At 38.3% G+C, this 23340-nt stretch overlaps 1 protein-coding gene across 11 annotated transcripts in view; it reads left to right on the top strand.

Moving 5' to 3' along the window:
* cacna1c (calcium channel, voltage-dependent, L type, alpha 1C subunit) overlaps positions 1–23340 on the top strand; it is a 279528-nt gene that overhangs the window by 69032 nt on the left and 187156 nt on the right. For all 11 annotated transcript variants that reach the window (XM_053241769.1, XM_053241767.1, XM_034313006.2 and 8 more), the window contains 2 exons: positions 15076–15427; positions 22997–23102. In XM_053241769.1, coding sequence (XP_053097744.1) covers positions 15076–15427; positions 22997–23102 — 458 coding nt within the window. The remainder of the gene's footprint in view (positions 1–15075; positions 15428–22996; positions 23103–23340) is intronic.

The following is a 23340-nucleotide window of genomic DNA, read 5'->3' as shown; positions in this document are numbered from 1 at the left end:
AATCAATTGCAGTTCAGTGTTCAGCATGGTTTGCGGTATCAGAAAGTCATTTACTAGGGTATCATACTAAGTCAGGGACTAAGAGTACTGTCAGTCTAAAGACCCTGTTGGGGAGATCGTATAGTATGAAACGCACACAAGACAACAATATTTTTAAAAATACCAACATGCTAATTTAAGTACTTCAGGAAGAGGTAGGTCTTTAATCGTCTGCTATCACCATGCTTCACTGTGGGGATGGTGTTCTTTTGGTGATGTGCTTTTTTTTTGCTCCATATATATCATTTGAAATTATGGAATTATTATACCTTTTGGAATTGGTCTCATCAGAACAGAACACATTTGCCACATGGTTTGGATGTTTTTTGTGAGAAAGGGCTTCGTCTAGTCGCCTACCCCACAGCCCAGTGAAGAATACGAGAGATTGTTGTCACATGCAGAGAGTAATCAGTATGTTCCAGATGTTCCTGCAGCTCCTTTAATGTTGCCGTGGGTCTCTTGGCAGCCTCCCTGGTATGTTTTTGTCTTGTCCTTTTATAAATTTTGGAGAGACGTCCTGTTCTAGGTGATGTCACTGTGGTGCTCCATTTTCTGCACTTGTTGATGATGGACTTCACGGTGTTCCATTTTACATCTAATGTTTTAGAAATTATTTTATACTCCTCTCCTTATGCACACTTATGCAACCAGGTTGTTGTAAGTTTTTTATTTTTCCTATTTTGGCCTAAAATGTTTCTGATTGTTTCTGAATGTTGTAATTTCACATTGAGTGTGGGAAAAGTTCTGACATGATTTATCTTGCCTTAGTTTTTTTCATCACAAAAACTTGCCATTTTAACAGGGGTATATATAAAATGATAGACAATTCCTCAGTAAGATGATTGACATAGAGCTATATAGGTTTGTTAAATTAAGCAACAAACTGCTAAGCCTGTTAAATTCATAGTTAGCACTCCAATTTTACTGATATATATATATATATATATATATATATATATATATCTGAGATACAGTGGGTATGGCTTGGAAACGGTAGAGTTCCATAGTGTGCACAAAGTGACATTTCAGAAACTAAATTATCACTCGCATTTAAAAATCTCTAGTCACTACATTATTACATGACTAGTGTGTTTCACTTCTGGGAATGGTGTGTCAGAGGGACTCACTCAGAGATCCAGAATGGTTGATCATAGAAGGGATTCCCAGTGGTTAAATTATGTAATGCCATATTGCATTCTGGGTATTGCAGTGTTCATCTGAAAATGACATAAAATCACAAATTCTGCTAAAATGCGGACAGTAAGCAATACAGTCCCCTGCAGCACAATACTACATACCATGATAATAATATGTTCTAGTTTATGGTGGAAGTTCTCTTAATAATGATAATCCTTAATAATAAATGCGTCCTTTTTCCCTAATAATAAATAGGGATGATAAATTATCCCTAATTTATGATGTTTTTTGTAATGTTGTCATGCTTATTCCTGTTGTATAACTTATGTAATAACTATCTGGGGATCTCCAGTGTCTCTAAGTTTAATACATCAGAGCAGGTCTGACCCGTGGGTTCGTGAGCCGCTAGGTGAGATCATGACCATGAGCCCTCAACAGATAAAAATACACTGAACACGTGCATACAACATGACTCAGTTCTTTCTTTTATTAGAGCAAGCACTTCACAGAAAAGACATATTTCTTATATATATTAAAATATATTTTAAAATATATATATTTATATTACATATATATATATATATATATATATATATAATATAAAATTAAATATATTTTTCAGCTTATTTACTGAAACATACCGTTTAAACAAACTTCGTACAAAAGTGTGCACAGATTTAGTACAAACCGTGCAAATGTTAATTCATGTGTAAAAAGTGCATTTTGAGCAAATTGAAATCAAATGGTACAATAGATTTAGCAAAAAGACGCTTGAAATAATCAACAAAGAAAATTGAAAGCGTTAAATAAACATTATAGCTAGCTGGAGCTAAGCAGAATGTGACGTGAAGTGTGAAGTGACTCAATACATTAACGTTATGTACAATAGAAATTAAGATACACAGAAAGTAAGTTATAGCACAATTTCTGCATCCTGTAACACAATACACTGAGAAGAAGATGCCACACAGGGGCCTCCTGCCCACGGTGGGGTCCTAGGCAGTTGCCTCTGTGGCCTAATGCTTGGGTCAGCCCTGAGTCACGATATATCATTTTTAGTACGGGGTGTAGTAGATTTCAATTTGTCAGCAGCAATAAAACATGAAATTAGTGAATTTAGAAATTATTATTGTTATTAATAATATCATTATATTAAGCATGGTAACAATAGACAAAATAATTTCAGAATAAGATACAAGTCAATGACTGTAACTTTAACAATATGGGAAATATTAATATTTTGCCTAATATCTGAATTTTGTGATTTCATTATTATATATTTCTATATGTTCTATATATTTCATATAGATACATTTATTTGATAATTATATAAGACAAATATAATACTGCATTCATACAGAACTTACAATCACTTAAAATTGTCAAGGATAAACTCAGAATAAAGCCCAAAGTTTTATTTCCATTCTGTGGTGTTTTCCTTTCCTAAAGAAGACACGGACATGGAAAGGATAGGAAGGGAAAAAAGAAAGAGGCAGACTTCCTGACACACTGACTATAGCTGCATTCGAATAAAACTCAGGATAACTCAGGATTTCTGACCTCCAGCTAGGAAAACCCAAAGGAAAAAAAAAAAACAAAGAATTCCAACTTTTCCAGCTTGTAAACTCAGGACAGGTTCCTTCACTCTGAGTTCAGCAAGTGATGACAAATCAACATGGCGGCTCACAGCATCAGCAGTAAATAAAGTAGCACCTCTTCCCTTTAAATGAGTTATTCTTTATTTGCTTTAGATCAATCAACATACAGACATAGTTGCTTGTTAAATCTGTAACACCGACTCTACAGTTCACTGTTTTGAGAAGGTAAATCACTCATCACAGTTAGCTGGCTAGCATGTTGCTAACAAAAGACGAGCACAGAGATCCAAAGTGACATAATTCCGCGTTCGGAGTTCCCTTTCCTAGCTGAGCTGAATGCAGCGTATTTATAGGCAGTGGTTTACAACCGACCAAAGGATCATGACCAACGACAGGAAGGAGTGGGAGCTCTGTTCAGGATGTTACAGCATGGCCTGCAGGCCAGCTCTTCTAAATTTCCAATGTCACTGAGTCACTTTACATACTTTTTATTCTTCCATTGCCACTTGGTCATTCTACATCTCATCACTTTATACTTGGACACTTCACACAAAGTTTAGTGCAATACTTTGTGCTGTATATTATACCATTTCTTTACTGTATATTGTACTTTGTTTACTGTCCTCTAGTGTACTTTTTAAAATTCCAGGTTAAAATCACTGGTCTAGGCTCTTGGGCTCTGGGTGTGCATGTGTGTGTGATGTGTTTTGGTGTGTTAGATAATCTACTGCCTGCATAGTTTATGGTGGTTGATGGGCACAGGGCAAGAAAACGAGTTACAAATCTCAGGAATGAGTGAATAGGCTAAAAGACTATATCCAAAACCCCTCAGTTAAGAGGTTCTACATTATTCAGATACTTATGTTACTCATAAGATAAGACGAGTAGGACAAATTATATAATATCATTACAGCGTATAGAGTACAAAAAGATGAAGAAAAATGTTTACATTTTTACACTATTTAAAGTCATCTGTTTTACATTACTGAGCAAAATGTAAATATTGTTATTATATATTCTTATGATTAATATTATACCTTTGCATTTTTATGGCCCAAGATGTTACAGTGCCTTGCATCTGTAGATAATGCACTCTACATAGGATCTACCTCAGATGGTGAGAAGCTTTACACAGAATAAAACTCGGTTTTAGGCACTTCGAATGTCAAGCTTGATGAAGATTATGGTTGGCAGTAAAAATATTCACTTAAAGGACATACAAATTTCTAAGTAAATAAAGTACATGTAGACTTTAAAGTAAGTAAAGATCTTTTCTACACCTCCTTTTATTCAGTATTGCATGTCTCACTAAATGAACATAGAAGATATGCTGAAGGAAAATGTAGAAATGTAGCTATTTTAGCTCAATACCACTAGTAGTTGTATCATTACCTGCTGCTTTAATTCATATAGCCACTGCTGTGGAATCGCTGTTTTCAAGCAAATCACATCTACAGTGTTGAAAAAAAAAAGAGACAGGAATTAAAATGGGATTCGCACAGTTAGCTAAATGCTTCCCAATTCTCTTTATATCCATTTTATCTGAGAAAATTAGACAGCTAGCAAAGTACATCTTAGCTAAATAGTGCTAATGCCACTGGGATTTGTTTGATGTTTGGACTCTCTCAGTTGCCATGAAGGAGTGTAACCTGGTCTGCAGAAATGTTTAGGTAGGTGGTACATGTCAAAGTAACATCCACATGAATGCCAGGACCCGAGGTTTCCCAGCAGAACATTGCCCAGAGCGTCACACTGCCTCCGCCAGCTCGCCTTCTTCCCATAGTGCATCCTGGTGCCATCTCTTCCCCAGGTAAGCGACACACACGCACCCGGCCTTCCACATGATGAAAAAAAGAAAACGTGATTCATCAGACCAGGCCACCTTCTTCCATTGCTCCATGGTCCAGTTCTGATGCTCACATGTCCATTGTAGGAGCTTTGGGTGGTGGACAGGGTCAGCATGGGCTCTCTGACCGCTCTGCAGCTACGCAGCTCCATACGCAGCAAGCTGCACTGCGCTGTGTGTTCTGACTCTTTTCTATCAGAGCAGCTTTAACTTTTTCAGTTTGTAGCAGTTTGTGCTACAGTAGATCTTCTGTGGGATCGGACCAGACGAGCCTTCGTTCCCCACGTGCATCAGTGAGCCTTGGGAGCCCATGACCCTGTCACCGGTTCACCGGTTGTCCTTCCTTGGACCACTTTTGGTAGGTTCTAATCACTGCACACCGGGAACACCTCACAACACCTGCTGTTCTGGAGATGCTCTGACCCAGTCATCTAGCCATCACAGTCTGGCCCTTGTCAAAGTCACTCAGATCTTTACGCTTGCCCATTTTTCCTGCTTCCAACACATCAACTTCAAGAACTGACTGTTCACTTGCTGCCTAATAAATCCCTCACCTTTACAGGTGCCACTGTACTGAGATAATCAACGTTATTCATTTGTCAGTGGTTTTAATGTTATGGCTGATCGGTGTATATAAACACTACTGAACTCTGAACACTCTGAACTCAAAAATACCGGGTCTAGCCAACTGACCTTCATAAATAAGTACTGCAAGGCTGTTTGACTAAAAATGGAATTAATTTGTACTGTACATTTTCCCATCATTGTTATTATATCAAGTTATTAACAAAAGGTACTGTATAGCATAATAGCCATTTAATTGCATATATGCAGTGTAATATATATATATATGTATATGTATATATAACATAGTGTGTGTGTGTGTGTGTGTGTGTATATGTGTATACACACACACACACACACATTTATATATATATATATATATATATATATATATATATATATATATATATATATATATTACGCTGTATATACACACACACACACCCACATAGCGAGACAGAGAGAGAGAGAGAGAGAGAGGCCATGATGGTAGCTGGTTAGAGTATTTTAGAAAATGCTGATTTTCTGACATTTTCAAGCACAACAGTCTTTAGAGAATTGTGTGAAAAACAAAAAATATATCCAGTGATTGACGGGATTGAAATGTCGTGTTGATGAGAGAGATCTGAGGAAAATTGCCAGAAGGCTATGATAACTCAAATAATCAGTCTTTACAACCGTTGTGTGCAGAAAAGCATCTCAGAACACGCAACAAACAATGAGAACAGGATACAGCAGCAGAAAACCACATTGGTTCCACTTTTGTCGGCCAAGAACAGGCATGTGGGGCTGAAATATGGTCACACATCTTTCCAACTCTTCCTCCTCCCAGGCTCAAACTCTCCAGAATAGCTCTGCTGATCTAATTAACATAATTGATTTTACTTAGAGCAGTTAATTATTTCTTGGCTATGGAAGGTACAAGGCAGATGAGAATGAGACCAAGAGAGGCAACAAAGGGACCAGAGGACAACCAGAGGAGAGAGAAAGGAGAGGAGAATAAAATACAGTAAAGGATGTAGATGGAGAGAGAGAGAGAGAGAGAGAGATGGAGAGAGAGAGAGAGAGAGAGAGAGAGAGAGATAGAGAGAATGCTGTAATCTCCAGAGTGGAAGATTAATCTTGTTTGAGGACAGTAGGGCCATAGCAAAGCTGCTCTCCCACAATGAAGTATGACAAGTGAACCCACTTAAACCCTTCATAATAGGAATATACACTGGCCATTTTTTAAAAAAAAAAAACATTTTTTTTATTAATCCATTATGATGGATTTCCCAATATGCTTTTCCCAATTTACTGTTACTTGAACAAAGCTTGAGGTCAGGGCTGGAGGTGGTGGGGAATAAAGCCAAACTGACTTACAGGTTTGATGTTCCTTAGCCTAGGATTTTGGTTGCTAGCTATTCACTTCGAATTGAAAAAAGTATTAGTATAGCACTTTTAATAATTATACATTGTCACAAAGCAGCACTGCAGAAATCTTAAAGTAGATCTAGATACCTAATGAGCAGTGTAACTTTCAAAATTAAGTTGCTGAATATGCCAACTCTGAAGATGACCCCTTATGAATAGGAGTCCTGGCAGTATGGTACAGTTTTTACAATCATAGCAGGAATTCAAATGCAGGTGCAAGATGATGATATTCAGAAAAGATTATCCATGTAACATTCACCAAGTATTAGTCCACTTCTGTGGACAGCCAGTGACTAGGACCACAAGTACAGCAACTCCATCAGATCTTCAGACTCCATCAGACCTCCAGCAATGGACGAGCTCATTCACTCTTACCCTGGAAGTAGCCATAACCCCTCAGCACAAACTGCAAACACAGAAGAGACCCATCCTAGGCTCCCTGTGGCTCGTCCTGAAAAAGATGATTGATCAGGCAAACATAAGGGCTCCTTAATTCACGGCTCCCTACAGCACTCCTCACCAGAAAAGCTGTTGACTAGGCTACCACCATTTACAATACCGTAATGCTCTTCAACAAATTCTGGAAGAATGGAGAAATGATTTTACGTACATATAGATAGATAGATAGATATAGATACTGTATAACATGGTGAACCAAATTCCTGCCTGGCGACGTTGCTTCCAGATGTGTTCCTATTCTTTACATTTTTTCATGACTTAAACTGAAAAAACTCTGGAAAAACTGGACACTCTTCTTGCAGAATTCCACATTTTGGTGCTCTCTAGCAGATCGAGGAGGAGCTTCTTTGATAGTGTAAGTGTAGAATCTAACAAGCATGGGGCAAGCGTGATCATTGTGATCAGGCTGCATCCCCTGTTTTCAAGATCATCCACCTTCCTTTGGAGCAGCAAACTAGCATTTTCATCTTTAGCGATAGCTTCAGTGACACACTGTCCTTGATAGAACTGATCCGTGATTCAACTGTGTGAAGTCTTTTAGCAAGTTCTACCACCTCAGTTTGCAGTTTGTCAGCCAATGGGATCACTCGTTTGAGTTTTTCATCTAGGATATTTGCTTTCATGGAAACTTCTTGAACATTTTGTGGTATCAGTGAATCTGCTATGCTGTGGTCACCATCTTGAAACAGGCCATGCTGCTTAGCCACTGCGCAAGTGTTGGTGTTCTGATTTGACTTTCTCTGAGCATTGGCCCCCCGTATCTCATGTAACCACATCTCGATTATACTTTAAGAAAGTTATATAGGATTTTGAGAATTAAATACTCAGATATATATATATATATATATAAGGCTCTGAATTCGTGTCTGCTCAGTGTGCGCTTCCCCATGCAGTAGAAATATTTTAAATATTTAGGCACAACAATGTGCTGATAACAAACCAAACTCTAATTTTTTTTAAGGTTTACAATTTAAAATAAACTACAAACAAAATCAAAAGCATTAAATAAACTAAACGTTCCTTGGAGTGCACCTAGACAACAGACTGAATTGAACATGTAAAACTGAGACAATCTACAAGAAGAGATGGAGCAGAATCTACTTTTTAAAGAAGCTCAGGTCCTTCAATGTATGCAACAGGATGCTACATATGTTCTTCCAGTTGGTTGTGCCTGCCACAAGAACATATATAGCAGTCTGCTGGGGCAGTGGCATCAAAACAGGAGACGCAAACAGACTAAACAGACTGTTAAGGAAAGCTGGACAGGACATTGGGAACAATCTGGACTCCCTGGAATCAGTTTTGCAGGCCAGGATTCTGGATAAACTGCTGGTCATCATGAACAGTCTCTCTCCCCCTCCATGATCAACTAGCCATGCAGTGGAGCATATATAAACATTACAGCTAACTTTAATACAAGTTAGTTATACGTATTCAGTGACTCGATACGTTAATGTTATGTGCATAAACAATTAAGGATTAAAGCACAATATGTTTATTATGCAACACAAATACACTGAGGGGAAAAAGATACCACACAGAGCCCCTTGGCCATGATGGGGTCCTTGGCAGTCGCCTATATGGCCTAATGGACAGGCAAATTTTGCAGACCAACTCGAGAGATTTTTATGTATATATATAGTCCTGTTAAATCACAGAGTACACAAGTATGCCACATAATGGGATAGAAATGTTGCTTAGTGCCACTGTCATAACTATTGTAGTTCACCTCAAATGGGGCTTCCACAGATGTGACTAAAAAGAAGCGCTGCAACTGCAACTAAACTTAAAATTCAAAAATTCTTGGCAATTAGTTTGCCTGTGATATCCTGTAAAGTATTCACTGCAAAACATTACATTATACCAAGAGAAAATACCTGTCAAATTTATCTACTATTTCCTATTATAAGAATACAATAAGCCAAATTTAAGATTATTATGCTAATTTCTAGCTTTTTTTTTTTTTTTTTTTTTTGTTACTAATTTCAAGCTTGAAATAGTCTTGTTTGGCAGATAATTTTGCATTTTATTTGTACAAAGAAGTTAAATTATCTGCTAATAGAATAATAAAAAGGTAAAGCTTGACATTAGTAACAGGTCTAGAAACAGGTTAATCATTTTATATTTGTTTTAGATAAATGTGACTGTTATTTTCACTTGATAAAGTGTCATTTTCTGTAATGTATGATTAAGCTTGATGTCTTGTAGGTATATTCTACTTCATTAATATCCTCCCGAGTGTAAATAACAGGTTTTCTAAGATAGTTATCCATGTAGGATCTAATGATCTACTGACTTTGTCAGTCAGAGGTAGCTAAGGTTATCATTTTTGGCGTGTGTAAATTAGCGATGCCTGATGTAATATGCGCTGACCCCATCCCAATGGATCACGGCAATGTAGCTAACAGCAGGGTACGCTTACTGAACTGCTGAATGTAGTAGAGTGAAGAAGTAGTAATCTGAAAAAATGTATGTTTTATAGACAATTAGGCTACATTTTAAGGCTAGTCGTGCCTTTTAGGACAGGATGGTATCTATCCCACTTGGGAAGGTGCTGCTCTCATTTCTTGTAGCCAGTTCAGTCCAGAGCTGGGGGCAGGGCTAGCTGCCTGGAGGTTCCACCATAATGAAGCTCTACCTGTGCCACTGTCAGGCAGTGAATACAGCTGCAGTTGCACATACAGACTTTACTGAGAAAGCAGGCAGACAAATCCAAATCAGCAGACAGCCTTGTGGTCAAAATCAGTGACAGGGTCAGGCGATGTACAAACACACTAGATAGGATAAAACCAGTATCCAAAAAAACCCAGAACCCAGAAACAAGATCATACACCAGGTATATCAGGCTATGGAAAACACTGGATGATACTTCGCATCGGGTGATGGTTTGTGAATGGCTTATGTAGTGTGTGTGTGTGTGTGTGTGTGTGTGTGAGTCAAGATGCAAACAGTAATCAGGTGAGTGTGAACATGACATGAAGCGTGTGGCTTGGGATCTGTAGTCTGTGGCAGCCATGCTAGTAGGCTGCAGTGCACTCTGGGAAATGGAGTCCACCATTGATTCTGGTGGAGCCATGACAACCCCCAGCTATATATATACACAAACATCTAGAAATACTCATAATGTTTGTTCTAGTAATCTAAAGCCCTTATTGTTAATGAAACTATAACCGATTTAAAACCTTTTTAACAGAGACTTGGATTAGAGCAAATGAATGAATAAAGCACTATAAAGCCTCGGATAAAGCTACAGTATAATATACTCTCCTCCTCTATCTGGCCAAGGAGGTGGTGTTGCAATTATTTATAATGATACTCTAGGCTTTACCCAGAAAACTCCGTATGAATTTAACTGTTTTGACGTACTCTTTATTAACATAATGAACGTAGTCACAAAAAACCCTATTCATTAATTGACATGTATTTATATTTACAGGCCACCAGGGCCCTATTTTAAATTCCTACAGCACTTCACAGACTTCCTCTCAAATGTAGTTGTCTCGGTAGAAAAACCAGCACTACAAATACTAATGATATCTATGCTGCAACTGTTGACTAATAATATCAGTATTAATTCTGATCCTTCATAAGACTATCTGAGAGTAGCGTTCAGTTGAATCACTCATTATGAGTGGATTTGGCATAAATCTACAAATCAGAGTCACATTGACCCAATCTCAACTTAGCTGTGCTCACTATCTCATTTCATTTAAAATACATTTTAGTCATTAAATATACACTATACCAAGCTTTTTTTTCCCAGAAGGATTTAATTAGGCTGTGCAGTTTTGGTAAGCAGTCTATCTATGACAGGATCTTAAAAAAGGCCATCTCTGCTGACCAGGTCCATTGCCTTGGTGAGGTCAATAAAAGCAACATAGAGGGGCATCTTCTGTTCTGTGCACTTCTCCTGGAGTTGGCAGAGGGAGAAGATCATGTCTGTTGTTGATATTTTGGCATGAAAGCCACCCTGGGATTGTGGGTAGATGTGTTCTGCTCTTCCCTTGCCAAAAGAACATGTAGTCATCCTCTTTCAGTGTGCTTGAGTCAGCCGGATGCGTTTCCTGAAGGACGGCTATGTCTACATGAAGTCTACATGAAGGCTCTTGAGCTCTGTTTATGACAGCTGTTTTCCTGGTGCTGTTGTTGTCATTTAGGTTTTTGGAAAGGCCAGTCAGCTTTGTCTGGATGTTCCAACATCCCAGTTTTAGAACTGATCTCTTCTGTTGTTGTGTTTTCTTGCCTGGTGCTATGGTCACAGACAAACTTTCCTTGAACCAAATCAAGAAGCAGCCTGTGGCAGGACGACACCTGACTAGCTGGGGGTGATTCTCCCACCATCGGAATCAATCCCTGACGCCATGCTCTATGTCAGTCGAGTGATGGCTTATAACTGCTGCTTTCCATGTTGTGTTGGTGCTCTGGTGAAGCTGAAGTGTCCTCTCTAGTGTTGTAGGGCCATTGTAGATGCAGGCCTGGGCAGGCTGATATGGAGGACAAGCTGTTGCCCATGCAGCAGGTTCCCCATCTCCACAGTAGTGATGGATCCAAAGGAAGGGCAAGGGCCATTGTGAACAGCAACGAGCTGTCTTAGGGACTCCAGCTCTGTATTTTTCTTCAGGGTTTACTCCCGAAGCCTTTTCCATCACTGTGTATAGCCACAAGGCTACAGAGGTTTTAAATCAGAGTTTTCCTTCACCTAGGTGAGCTTCCTTCCCAGGCCAGTGAGCCCCATGGAGGGTGAGAACATCTACCTTCCTGTGCCTGCCACTGTGGTTAACAGAATAAAATTCCAAAACATGTATTTTGCTAAATTCCTTATAATACTTTATGATTATTTTGAAATTGATCTATGTTGTATACTTGAGTAAGGAACACTATGTCTCTTAGAAAATGTATATATTTTAAAGACTGTACATTAAACACTTTCTAATAAGCAAAATGTCCCATAACACAGTGGACATTTTACTGTTTTTTTTTTTTTTTTTTTTTTGAAGCTTTTGTGTAGATCTGGCATCCCTCAACCTATCACTCATACACTCATACACTCATACACTCGTACATTAATGTACTCACATTTACTGAAGACATTCAATACACTAAACAGCATTTTTTTTTTGACTTAGCTATTTTTTTAGTATTACAGAAGCTACAGTTGACCAAGAAAAATGTTTAATTATAGACTTTTTCCAAAGTAGATTTTTCTGTCACTATCTGCTAATTGTCATATCAGCTGTATTATCGCCCTTCACACCCGGACTCTTGAATTGTGTTCATGGCATTAACATGGTGCCCTTGTTGAGGCAACAACAGAGTGGCCCAGCTGAGGACGTAATGTGTAGTAGGTGCATACAAATTTCAGAAATGTAACCACATTATTGAGAAATATTCGCCTATAAGTGCCTTGTAAAGCAGTATTAATTATCAGGAAGTTAAAGGAAGCCAGTATGGCATATTATTTACATTCTGCCTATTAAGAGGATGCTTATAGTTTCATCACTAAAGCAGACTGGATATTTTAAATAATGTTACTTGATTATCATTATTATTATTATTATTATTATTATTATTATTATTATTATTATTATTATGCAACAGAAAGCTAACTGAGGCTGAGTCCATTTGCAGGAAGTTTATGGAAGAGTCAAAACAATTAAGGTCAGCACAGGAAAGACTTGAAAAGTCAGACAAATCCAGAACATAGTCCAAATCATAATCAAGAAACTGGGCAAGATCACAATGGCAGGAATCAGAGCCAGCATCCAGAACAAAAGGGCAAGGCAAAGGCAGAGACGAGAGGAATATGGCAGGGTCATACACAAAATGGATATTCAATATAACAACAGCTCAGAACTCAGAAGATTGACTGGGCAAACCGTAAGGCTTCACAATGTGTGTGTGTGTGTGAGTCCATTTGGTTCTTATAGTGTCTAACAGGAAATGATGGAAATAAATGAGGAAGTGTTTGAAAAACCTGGATGAGGGTCTGGCACTCTGGAGGGGAAATGTCTGAGCTGGAGATTATATTATTATTATTATTATTATTATTATTATTATAAATAGGGTGTTTGAGTAGTTGTACTTTATTACTATACTTAACTATTAGTTTGGTGTATTATACTTGACTATTATTGAAATTGAAACTTATTACTAATAATTTTAGTTTTACAAGTTGACGGCTTTTTTATGTGAATCTTGGGTAATCTAAAATGATTAAAATGAATACATGTTTTAGGGAAAAAATAAAAAATAAACTTACTATAACCTGGTTGCGTGAGTGTGCACACTCTTTTATAATGGGGCGAATAGCTGTGATCAGAATTAACCAATCACATTCAAACAAAATAATTATCATACATCTGTTATCAGTGAAGTGACTCTGATTATGAAGTGGGTTAGGGTTAGAGTTAGTATAGGCTAATGTCAGGCTAATGTCAGCATCTACAGAATATGTAAATAATTAAATAAAGAAATTGATTAAGAAAAGTGTCACGTTTTCCCCTTTTGTGCTTTATATCCAATAGGGCCAAAGTCAGAGGTGGCAGCGACTTCAACGAGTTTAAAAGTTACGCCAGAATTTATGTGGACAAAGTGACTCATATTCGGATTCTGGTGCTTAAATTGATTTTCTGGGTGTCTGTTCAGATGAATAAAATCAGCTGTGAGTAGCTCACGTCTCGCTTTAAACCCCCAAAATGACTGAAGAAGCAGATGGAGTTTTTATCTCTGCTGTTAACTGCAATATGATGTAATATAAAAACAGTTTAAAAATCAACAAAAAAAGAAAGACTAATATCATCAAGATTCACACACACACACACACACATATATATAAAGCTCTGTGTGTGTGTGTGTGTGTGTGTGTTGTGGATCACTGGTGCTTTGGGGCTGCTAGCCGTAGTGGCCCTGGGGCTCTTGGGACGCATCATGAATTCCACCAAGTAGCCTACAGGATATTTTAGCCTCCCAAAATGGATGGCTAATCTTTCAGGAGGTTAATCTTTTAAAAAGGATAATGTCCACAAACCTGTTTTACAGTGACCATTCTCAAACCAATTTAAACCCAAATGAAATATAAATTGAAGAAAGAAGTTCACTTGTGCGAACCTAAGATATAACGGACCTTAAAAATGTTCAAATCTGCCGTGTACGAGCGTGTTCAGATATTCTCCAACACCGTTAGCCATTACAGCAAATGGTTCAGTGCTGGTATTCTCCAGAATATGCTTTATAAATATTAATAGTGGGAGTGTTTTACACTAATAACCAGCCACTAAAACTACAGTGTCTCCATAATATCACTTATTGCTATATATTCATTTTGTAATATTTTAATTTTTGCTCGTTTTCATGAAGGGTGGCAATAATTTTGGACTTAGATTAAAAGTGTTCCCTGGACCACACTTCCCAGCAGTATGTAAGCCAGGTTTAGCCAGGTTAGTCTCAGCTTCAAAATACTTTTACTCATATAGTAGTAAGTGGTGACGTGAAGTAAGTAGAGATTCGCCTCAGAGTAGTTGCTGTTGTAACAGGCAGAACAGACAGTATATTTCTGTTTATATTTTATAGATTTTATTATTATTTATTACTTTAATGACTGTTTATTATTTACTATATCAAAGCAGCCATGCAAAGTTCTAAAATCTCTCGTCAAAGGATCAATATACAGAGACAATTACATATTATTTTGGTAGAATCCTGCAGATGCTGTACATACATATTATACTTTACATATTATACTTTACATATTATACTTTACATATTATACTTTACCAAAACAGTGTGAGAGAGCAGAAAATTACAGTGATTGTACTGCGTGGCATGAGTGAGTAGCACGACATGACAAAATACACACTTGTATGAAAGAATAATATGGAAATTGAGACGATAATATAGACTGTGCATATTTTTTCTGTGTGTGTGTGTGTGTGTGAACTACACTAAACTACTGACTTCAGTGTTTTTTTTTCCAGTGTGGTGTACACATCTGTTCACTCTTCCTCTCTCTTTCCTGTGCAGGTTCTAACTACACCAGCCCATCTCTGGTTATGGTGTCTAATGTGAGTGAGCAGGAGCACAGTGTTAGTGTTAGCAAAGGTGGCATGGTAGGTCTGGCACCAGAACACATCCCAACACCAAATGCCGCCCTCAGCTGGCAGGCAGCTATCGATGCAGCACGTCAGGCCAAGCTGATAAGGAGTGCAGCAGCAGCACCCATCTCCACAGCAAGTTCTACGCAGCAACAGCGTCAGCACTACAGCAAGCCCAAGAAACAGACGAGCACAGTGGCCACGCGGCCCCCGCACTCCCTCCTCTGCCTTACCCTCAAAAACCCCCTCCGACGAGCCTGTATCAACATCGTGGAGTGGAAGTATCCTTCAGGCAGGAAATAGGGTCAATATGTTGGGATCAGAAATGTTAGTACTTTTTATATTATACGTGCAGTGTTTTTTTTCTCTAATACTGTTTTTAATACAGACTAAAGTAATACATTCGTCAACTGTCATGTATAAATGGAGGGTTTAATGCAGGTTTAATTTGTCTGAAACAAACGTCTTGTCAATATATGAACAGATGTTCATATATTCATATGACGTGACTGGCATGATTGATATAGAAGTCCACTGGGAGAAGTCCATTGGCTGTAGTTTTAACAGCACCTAAAGAACATTTAAAATAAATGGTTCACAGCTACCAGTCAAGAGCTGCTTCCTGAATAAATACGTTATTTAAAACAAACACTGTATTTTTTTTTTCACGAGATGTCTTAAATTATATAAAATTTAATTAACTCCAGAGTAATGCCTGTGAAATTCTGAAGGCACTGAGAGGCAGAGCTCAGCCATATATTTTGGTTTGAAATACAAGAGGAAAAAAACGGCTGGGTCTGTCTTCGGAAACAATCTTGTATTCACTGACAAAGTCTGGATACAGAAGCAGAACTGGAGGTGAAAATAATTGAAGAATGTACAGAGAGGTTATTTAGATATATCATAAATTATATTATAGTTTTACTAGTATATCCCTTTTTTATTGATGATCTCCTCTAGATGAATCCTTTACAGGATCCTTTAGCATACATAATTCAATACAGTAAGTTATTTTTTTTTTAATATTATCAGTCAATGCAGAGTCTTCACTAAACATTATAAATTTGTCAGTTAGCTCAAGGTATGCCCTCAGGTGTTTTGAGCTAGTCTGTGTTAATCCTCTCCTAAAGAAACTACATACTGACTCCTCTGATCTAAATATCTAAATATCTTCCAAATTTAAGCAATTTTTTCTGCCTAAGATTTGGAGAAAGTTTTTCTTTTTTTAAGTAGGAATAACAAGCACTAGATATTTCAATCTGGATCAGGAAAGCATCGTAATGCAGAATCAGCTTTGGATGAAGAGGTCAGTGACCTGCTCCTAGCCTTGTGCTGTAGATATGGTTGTTTTGCTACTGTTAAATCTGAGTGTAGCATTTTAATAGGCAGGTTTGAAAATGTAAGGTTGTAGATGTGACCATGTTCTATGAATTCTGGATAACCACAAAGACTGGTGTTCTAACACCTACACACCTTCTTGTGTGCAAGTGCACTTGCCAAATTCGGCTACGATGGGGAACACTAGCGGTTGTACATAGAACATGGTTACATACGTAACCTAATATTCTATTCCACCCCTCCAACCTGAGGGTGTCGTATCAACTACAGGTACCCTATACCAGTAGACTGTGAGGAACCATCTCACCCTCATACTGACTGGAAAGGTGTTTGATCACTGCACTCACTCTACTGGAGGATGATATTGATCTTATAACACCGGGAGAGGTGCATGGTGATGGCATGCTTCTTAGTAGAGTCAACAGGGATGAAATTCCAATTGTGCAGCTCAAATAAGCCTCAAGATGTGTACTGGACACAGCAGGGAACATTCTGCAGATTGACCCTTGTAACAGATGGCAAAGTCAATAACCAGGTAAAGGCACAGGTTTGAGACACATAACATTAGGCAGGAACCCTGACTTCAGTCACAAGGTCACCTAAGACCACTGAGGCAAGTTTATCACCAAGGCTAGCAGTCCTCTCAGTCCTTTGCAGAAGTGATCATCAGCCAAAAAGTCTGTCTACAGTGAAACTCCTTCCAGATGAGCATAATGTCTGAATCTGTACCGAGAGGTTTTAAGGGACTCCCACATCTGACTCCTGGGGAGTGTGGCAGGTAAAGGACACCTAGCTTTTTTCAAACACTGTTATAAGCTTAAAGCTCACAGCATACAAGCCCGTGTGCTGGGGTTCTAGCGCTCCAGCTATGACACAGGTGTAGAGAGCCTGGCCAGTGTGCCAAAACTTTCACAACATTGGGAAGTACCACAATACCTGATCTCGGACCACAGTTCACTTCCACCATCCTTACTGATGTGTGCAAATGTTGGGGTAGTATCCAGAAACTCACCACCAGTTACCATCCACCGACGAACCTGACCGAGAGAGTAAATCAGACATTAAAAATCATGATATCATCATACGTGGAACCAGTAGCTTCCTGAGTTTCACTTCGCCATCAACACTGCCCAACAAGAAACCAAAAAACTGCCTGACATGTATGAAGATGAGAAGAAGTAAAGAGAATGGCAGCCATTGATGATGATGACATGCTGTAGTGTAACATGGTCTTTGTGTCTTTGTGCGCATGCACACAGGAAGGTATCCAGAAGTGAAGTAGAGCACAGTCTCTTTAGACAGACAAGTTCTTGCCAAGTTCAAGTATTACTTGACAGACCATTACCAGTTTGTTGCCACTGCAGGAGATTCTTTAGAGCATAATTAGCTCTGTTTCTGATTCCGTCTCTGTTCGTGATTATCTGTTACTGCACCTTTAAATTCAGCACCTTGTATTTGTAAATATAACGTAGGCCTTTATGCTTCTATGCCTACACAATTATACTTACCAGATTCAGCAGCAAAATTGAAGACTATCAAAAACATAACAGTTTGGATAAATAAAACATTCCTTCTCAATTCTGATAAAGCAGAAATGCGAAATCTGCCCTCAGTAAGCTTGCTGATTTCACCCCAGAGCTTCATGGCTATTCTGTGAAACTAAAAGCTCCATTTATGGGCCTTGGTGTTATCCTGCAAGCTCGCTTGTCATTTGATTTTATACATTCTCTAAAACTGCATACTATCATTTGAGAAACAGCCAAAATAAGGCATATGCTAACCGTATATGATGCTGAGAAACTAGTTCAGGCTTTCAGAACCTCGTGATTGAACTATTGCAACACGTTGCTGGCGCGCTGCCCTGCTATCTCTTTAAACAAGCTTCAGCTTGTTCAGAATACAGCAGTTAATGTCTTTACAAGGAAGAGAACGTCAGAGTGTATCACCCCAATCTTAGATAAGTTACTGTCTGTTAAGTTCTGCATTAAATACAAAGCCCTACTTCTAACTTTTAAAGCTCTAAATTATTTAGCTTCAGCATATTTTGCTGATATTCTAAAGCAGTTTAGCTGATCAGTACATTACTGCGCTGAGGTAATGCGTACTGCAAACCCTGAGGATCGCTGTCAGCTCAAACCCTAGAAGCATTCTCCATGAGTTCCAAGTGTTTTTATGTCCAATTAAAATATGTATGTATGAAATATAATTTTTGACATTTTAAAAGCTTTATACTGATATGATTTGCAGTAAATATAAGTGTAATCATACGAGTGATTGTAGATGGACCTTTAATCTCTTACGTATAAAGCATGTTAGTATTTAAAACTAAAAATAAAAGGGATATTATATAACAACAATATTAATAATCAGGGTGTGATTTTATATTTAATTAAATGAATTTGATGAATTTAAATTCATTCTACATTGGAATTTTAATGCTTCTATTATTCATATCAAACGCATAGTCTACAATTCCCAAACTGCAGGGTAATAATACAGCAAGTAATTATTTTGACTGTTATGAATCAATGATTATTATCTTTGGACAGCACTTTGGTCCATTTTAATGGTTTTGAAAGTGCTTTATAAATAAAAGTTGAGTTGAGTTGAGAATGAAACGATCGATTCAACAGGCCCATGAACAGGGGCAGACTAAGATAAAAATTAGTCCCTGGCATGTAACACACCGGCTCACTTTATATTTCTTTCAATTTCAAATATGAAAGAAACATAAACAACATGCAATATGCTCACTGGCCTATATTTTTGTTAAAACATGACTACTCAGCACCACCAGATCCACTTACCTAAGTACAGGCCTAAATGCAAAACTATAATAAATGCTTTACATTTTAAACATAAATGTATTACTGATGTTTCACCATCTCATACAATTCCACTCCAATTCCCATTTGTGAGGAGTGTGTGAAACAAGGTTCTAGTTCATGGAGGGTTAGTGAAAGACTGACTCAGAGTGATGGTGCTGGGAAAAAGAAGTTCCTCAGTTCGGAGGTGTGTAAATGATCTTGTAACACTTTTAAAGCACAAACGTGGGAGGGGTGAGTGGGGAATTTACAGATGCTGATAGCTTTCCTCATGTCGCATGAGCTGTAGATCTCCAGAGCTGGGAGCTTTTCTGGGTGCTGCTGGTGACCCACTGCAGAGCTTTCTTGTCAGTGCGGTACATAAGTATGCCCTCCATGATGCAGTGGGAGAACTTTACTAGCAGCTGTTGGGGCAGCATGGCTTTCGTGAGTGTCCTCAGAAAGTAATATCGCTGCTGTTCCTTCTACACCAGGGAAGTGGTGTTGGTAACCCATGAGAGGTCCTCTGAGATGTGGACACCCAGGAACATAAAGCTGCTCACTCTCTTATTAAGTTTGTGATGTTAATGCAGAACTTTGTGGTTGAGGGCAAGAGTTTCCAAAGCACCATGTCACTGCACCTTCTCTGTGTGGGCTATTTCATTATTACATGAAAAGTTGAATCAGTGTTGTACCATCTGCTAATTTGATGATTTGAGGCATGCGCAGGTACGTAGTCATGTGTAAAGAGGGAGTAGAGGAAGGGGATTAGGATATATCCCTGTGGAATGAGCAGCTGAGGGATTAAGGGCCTTGCTCAAGGGCCCAGCAGTGGCAGCTTAGTGGTCATCAACACAGCTGTTTATGTAAAAGAGCTCTCTAAAAGCATATTCCTTCAAATCTGTGTCATGTATTTAGCCTGCTGTGCAAACACAGTACTTTGTCAAAGTCTGTTATAGATGTTTATTTCTGACTTCTGCATTATTGAGTCATTATTGAGTCATTACGAAAAAGTTTATTTTTTTAAGTTACTGTTCCAAAAAATAATTAAATGTTACAGAAAAACATCTGTACATCAGTAAAGAAAGCAACATATGACCATAATAAAGACAAAACACATAATAAAGGCTGCTGGGTTTTTGCTGCAAAAAAGAAGCAAGTGCAACAGTCAAAGTCTCCAGAAGAACGGTGAGGATTCTCCAAGATGCTCAGTAAAACCTGCCAGCTAATTTCTTTATAAAACTGCGACTGCTGATGGTTTTTTAAAGCAAAGGGTCATCACACCAAATACTGACTTTATTACTGTTTACTGCTCTTTATAGTATTTCCTGTTAATGTAGACATATTTAATTTCTTTATTTTAAGGCTTATTTTATTTTATTTTTGCGTTGCAGCATTTCTTTGCATGTGCCTAAAACTTTTGAAAAAATACTGTATAAAACACACAAAGCAGTGCTGTATTTCATTGATGGCTGCCAGAATAATGTGTGGCCATTTTAATGTTGTCTAGGGTTCTGTGTAACAGAGTTAGAAACAGTGAAATGTGGTCAGATTGTCCCAGGTTAATGCATGCTTGATGTTAGGGTAGGCATGATCTAGTGTTTTTGTGCCTCTGGTCTATTTTTTTTTCTCAATATTTACAATATTCCTATTTCACAGTATTACTGATGCCACCAGCAACACAGTTCTCTACTTATTTAACAAAGAATAAAACAATTAAAAGTTTAGTGAGAGTTCCATATGACAAATCCAGTCGACATTACAGTAAATAAATAGGGCATGTCATGTCATACTCAGCAGGAAGTTGGCAGTATGTCATGTTTTCATGTCTAGATTTGCTGATCTTAATTTGTTTGCTGTGTCATTTATAAATGTTTAGAAATGACAGTGCCATGTTTGAGTCTCCTAAACTCCACCAAGCACTCTCTGCTCAGAGCCGTGTAGATGAAGGTGAATAGCAACAGCAAATCTGTCATCCACACAGCACTAGAAAGCCTCAGCAACCAGCTACCAGTAACAAATCCTAGTACCATCATGACACATCTAGATAACCTGACAAGTATGACAGCGATTCTTGTCTCAAGAGTGCCAAGCTTTCACACTACATTGCTCACTGTACTTCTCTTCTCAAGAGGTCAAGTACCCATTCTGCACCCTGCCGTATTCTCTTTGTGCCTCTGCCAATGCGTGATTGGCGGATAAGTCACTGACTGTTTCCCTATAAAGACTAATGACCCACCTCTTCACTAAGCTTACTTGAACAAAAAGAAAGGCGTGTGAGAAACACAGAGAGAAAGAAAGAGAGAGTAAGTGAGAGAGCGAGAGAGATCGCATGTGAGTGCCTGTGCATGGACGAGCGCTTTGCTTTAGAGCTCACGGGTCCGTGTGCACATTCACAGTGAGCTTATAAAAAGGAATAATCAAAACCCAGGGGCAAAAAAGTTTCGGCTCTCTTGTTATATACAATCCCCTCCGAAAGTATTGGAACAGCAAGGCAAATTCATCTGTTTTTGTTCAACATTGAAGACATTTGAGTTTGAGATCAAAAGATGAATATGAGACGATAGATGAGAATTTCAGCTTTGATTTCCTGGTATTTACATCTAAACGTCTTAAACGTTGCAAAATTATGAAAATTGTGTCACTGTTCAAATACTTATGGACCTGCCTGTATATTTGTCCATAACAGACCGTTGTGCTTCCCCTGTTTTAAAAACCACCAGCTGGCAATGTGATAATGTTTAAACCTATGAATGTTTAAACATGAATAATGATTGTTAATCACTAATAAATGATTCATAAATAGTGTATACACACTGACAGCTACCAGTGACATGAACTGTTATTTCATGCATTCATTCGTCGTCAGTCACTGCTTTGTCCTCGTGAGGGTTGAGGTGCATCCGGGGCCTATCCTGGGAGCACTGTGTGTGAGGCGGGGATACACCGTACATGCGATATCACCGTGCCACTACAGCCTGTCATTTATGACCAATCAACCCTGATGCTAATATTTTTGTATTTTGTGCGGCATGTCCCTATTTTAAGAAGAGTTTATATGTCACCAGATCACATTTGCTCTTAAATTACATTCACAGTGACACACAAGGAAGTGTTCATTTTAGCTTGAGGATACCTGTACCTGCACTAACTAAGAGTACAATATACAGGACTGTGGCACAGGCCAAGAAATGCTGGAAGGCAAAATGCCTTTAAAAATAATTAAATTGAATGTTTCTACATAAAATACTATAAAGAGCAGTAAACAGTAATAAACTGAACAGAGTCAGTATTTGGTGTGACTGGTGGTAGTCTCAGGTACAGTGTGTGCAGTTTTATAAGGAAATGACCTGTATGTTTTCTGAGCATCTTGGGCAATCTGCCACAGTTCTTAAGGAGACTTTGACTGTCACACTTGCTTCTTTTTTTTTCAGCAAAACCCAGCAGCCTTCATATATAACAAAAATTGTACTAAAAATAAGGAGCCTAGGACTTCTGCACAGTACTGTATGTAAAATATTCAAGTGAAGCATCTGAGGATAAGAATAGATGTGACCTAACTAGCATGTATGTGTCTTTAGCATTTAATGCCATCTGCTAGCACATAAAATAAACTTTTAGTACGAATCTGTTAGCTGTTGTCCACAGTGTGTTTACTTAAACTTGAAATTCTGTACTTGTTTCAGCCCTTAACTCTACACTCTCCAGACCCTTTGAAATCATCATTTTAATGACTATTTTTGCTAACTGTGTTGCCTTAGCTGTCTACATTCCCTTCCCTGAGGATGACTCCAATGCCACCAACTCCAATCTGGTAAGAGACATGGTGGAGATTTTTTTTTTACTAATCCTGCTGCTGTAACAACTCTAGTAAACCACTAAGGTCTGAGCTGCTGAACGAGGGAATACACACTATACCAATGCTCTCATGGTGGTGGTGAGGTTTGCTTAGAATTTACACTGACCCTTTGATTTAAAATCTGTAAAGTCCATTGAGGTACATATATTCCTTCTACAGTCTTTGGGGAAAGTGTTAATACACTGTTGTGCAC

Source organism: Pangasianodon hypophthalmus, chromosome 18, assembly GCF_027358585.1.
Source record: "Pangasianodon hypophthalmus isolate fPanHyp1 chromosome 18, fPanHyp1.pri, whole genome shotgun sequence".
Lineage (NCBI taxonomy): Eukaryota > Metazoa > Chordata > Actinopteri > Siluriformes > Pangasiidae > Pangasianodon > Pangasianodon hypophthalmus.
Note: the sequence above shows the minus strand (reverse complement) of the source record. Positions and strands in the feature narration are given on the sequence as shown.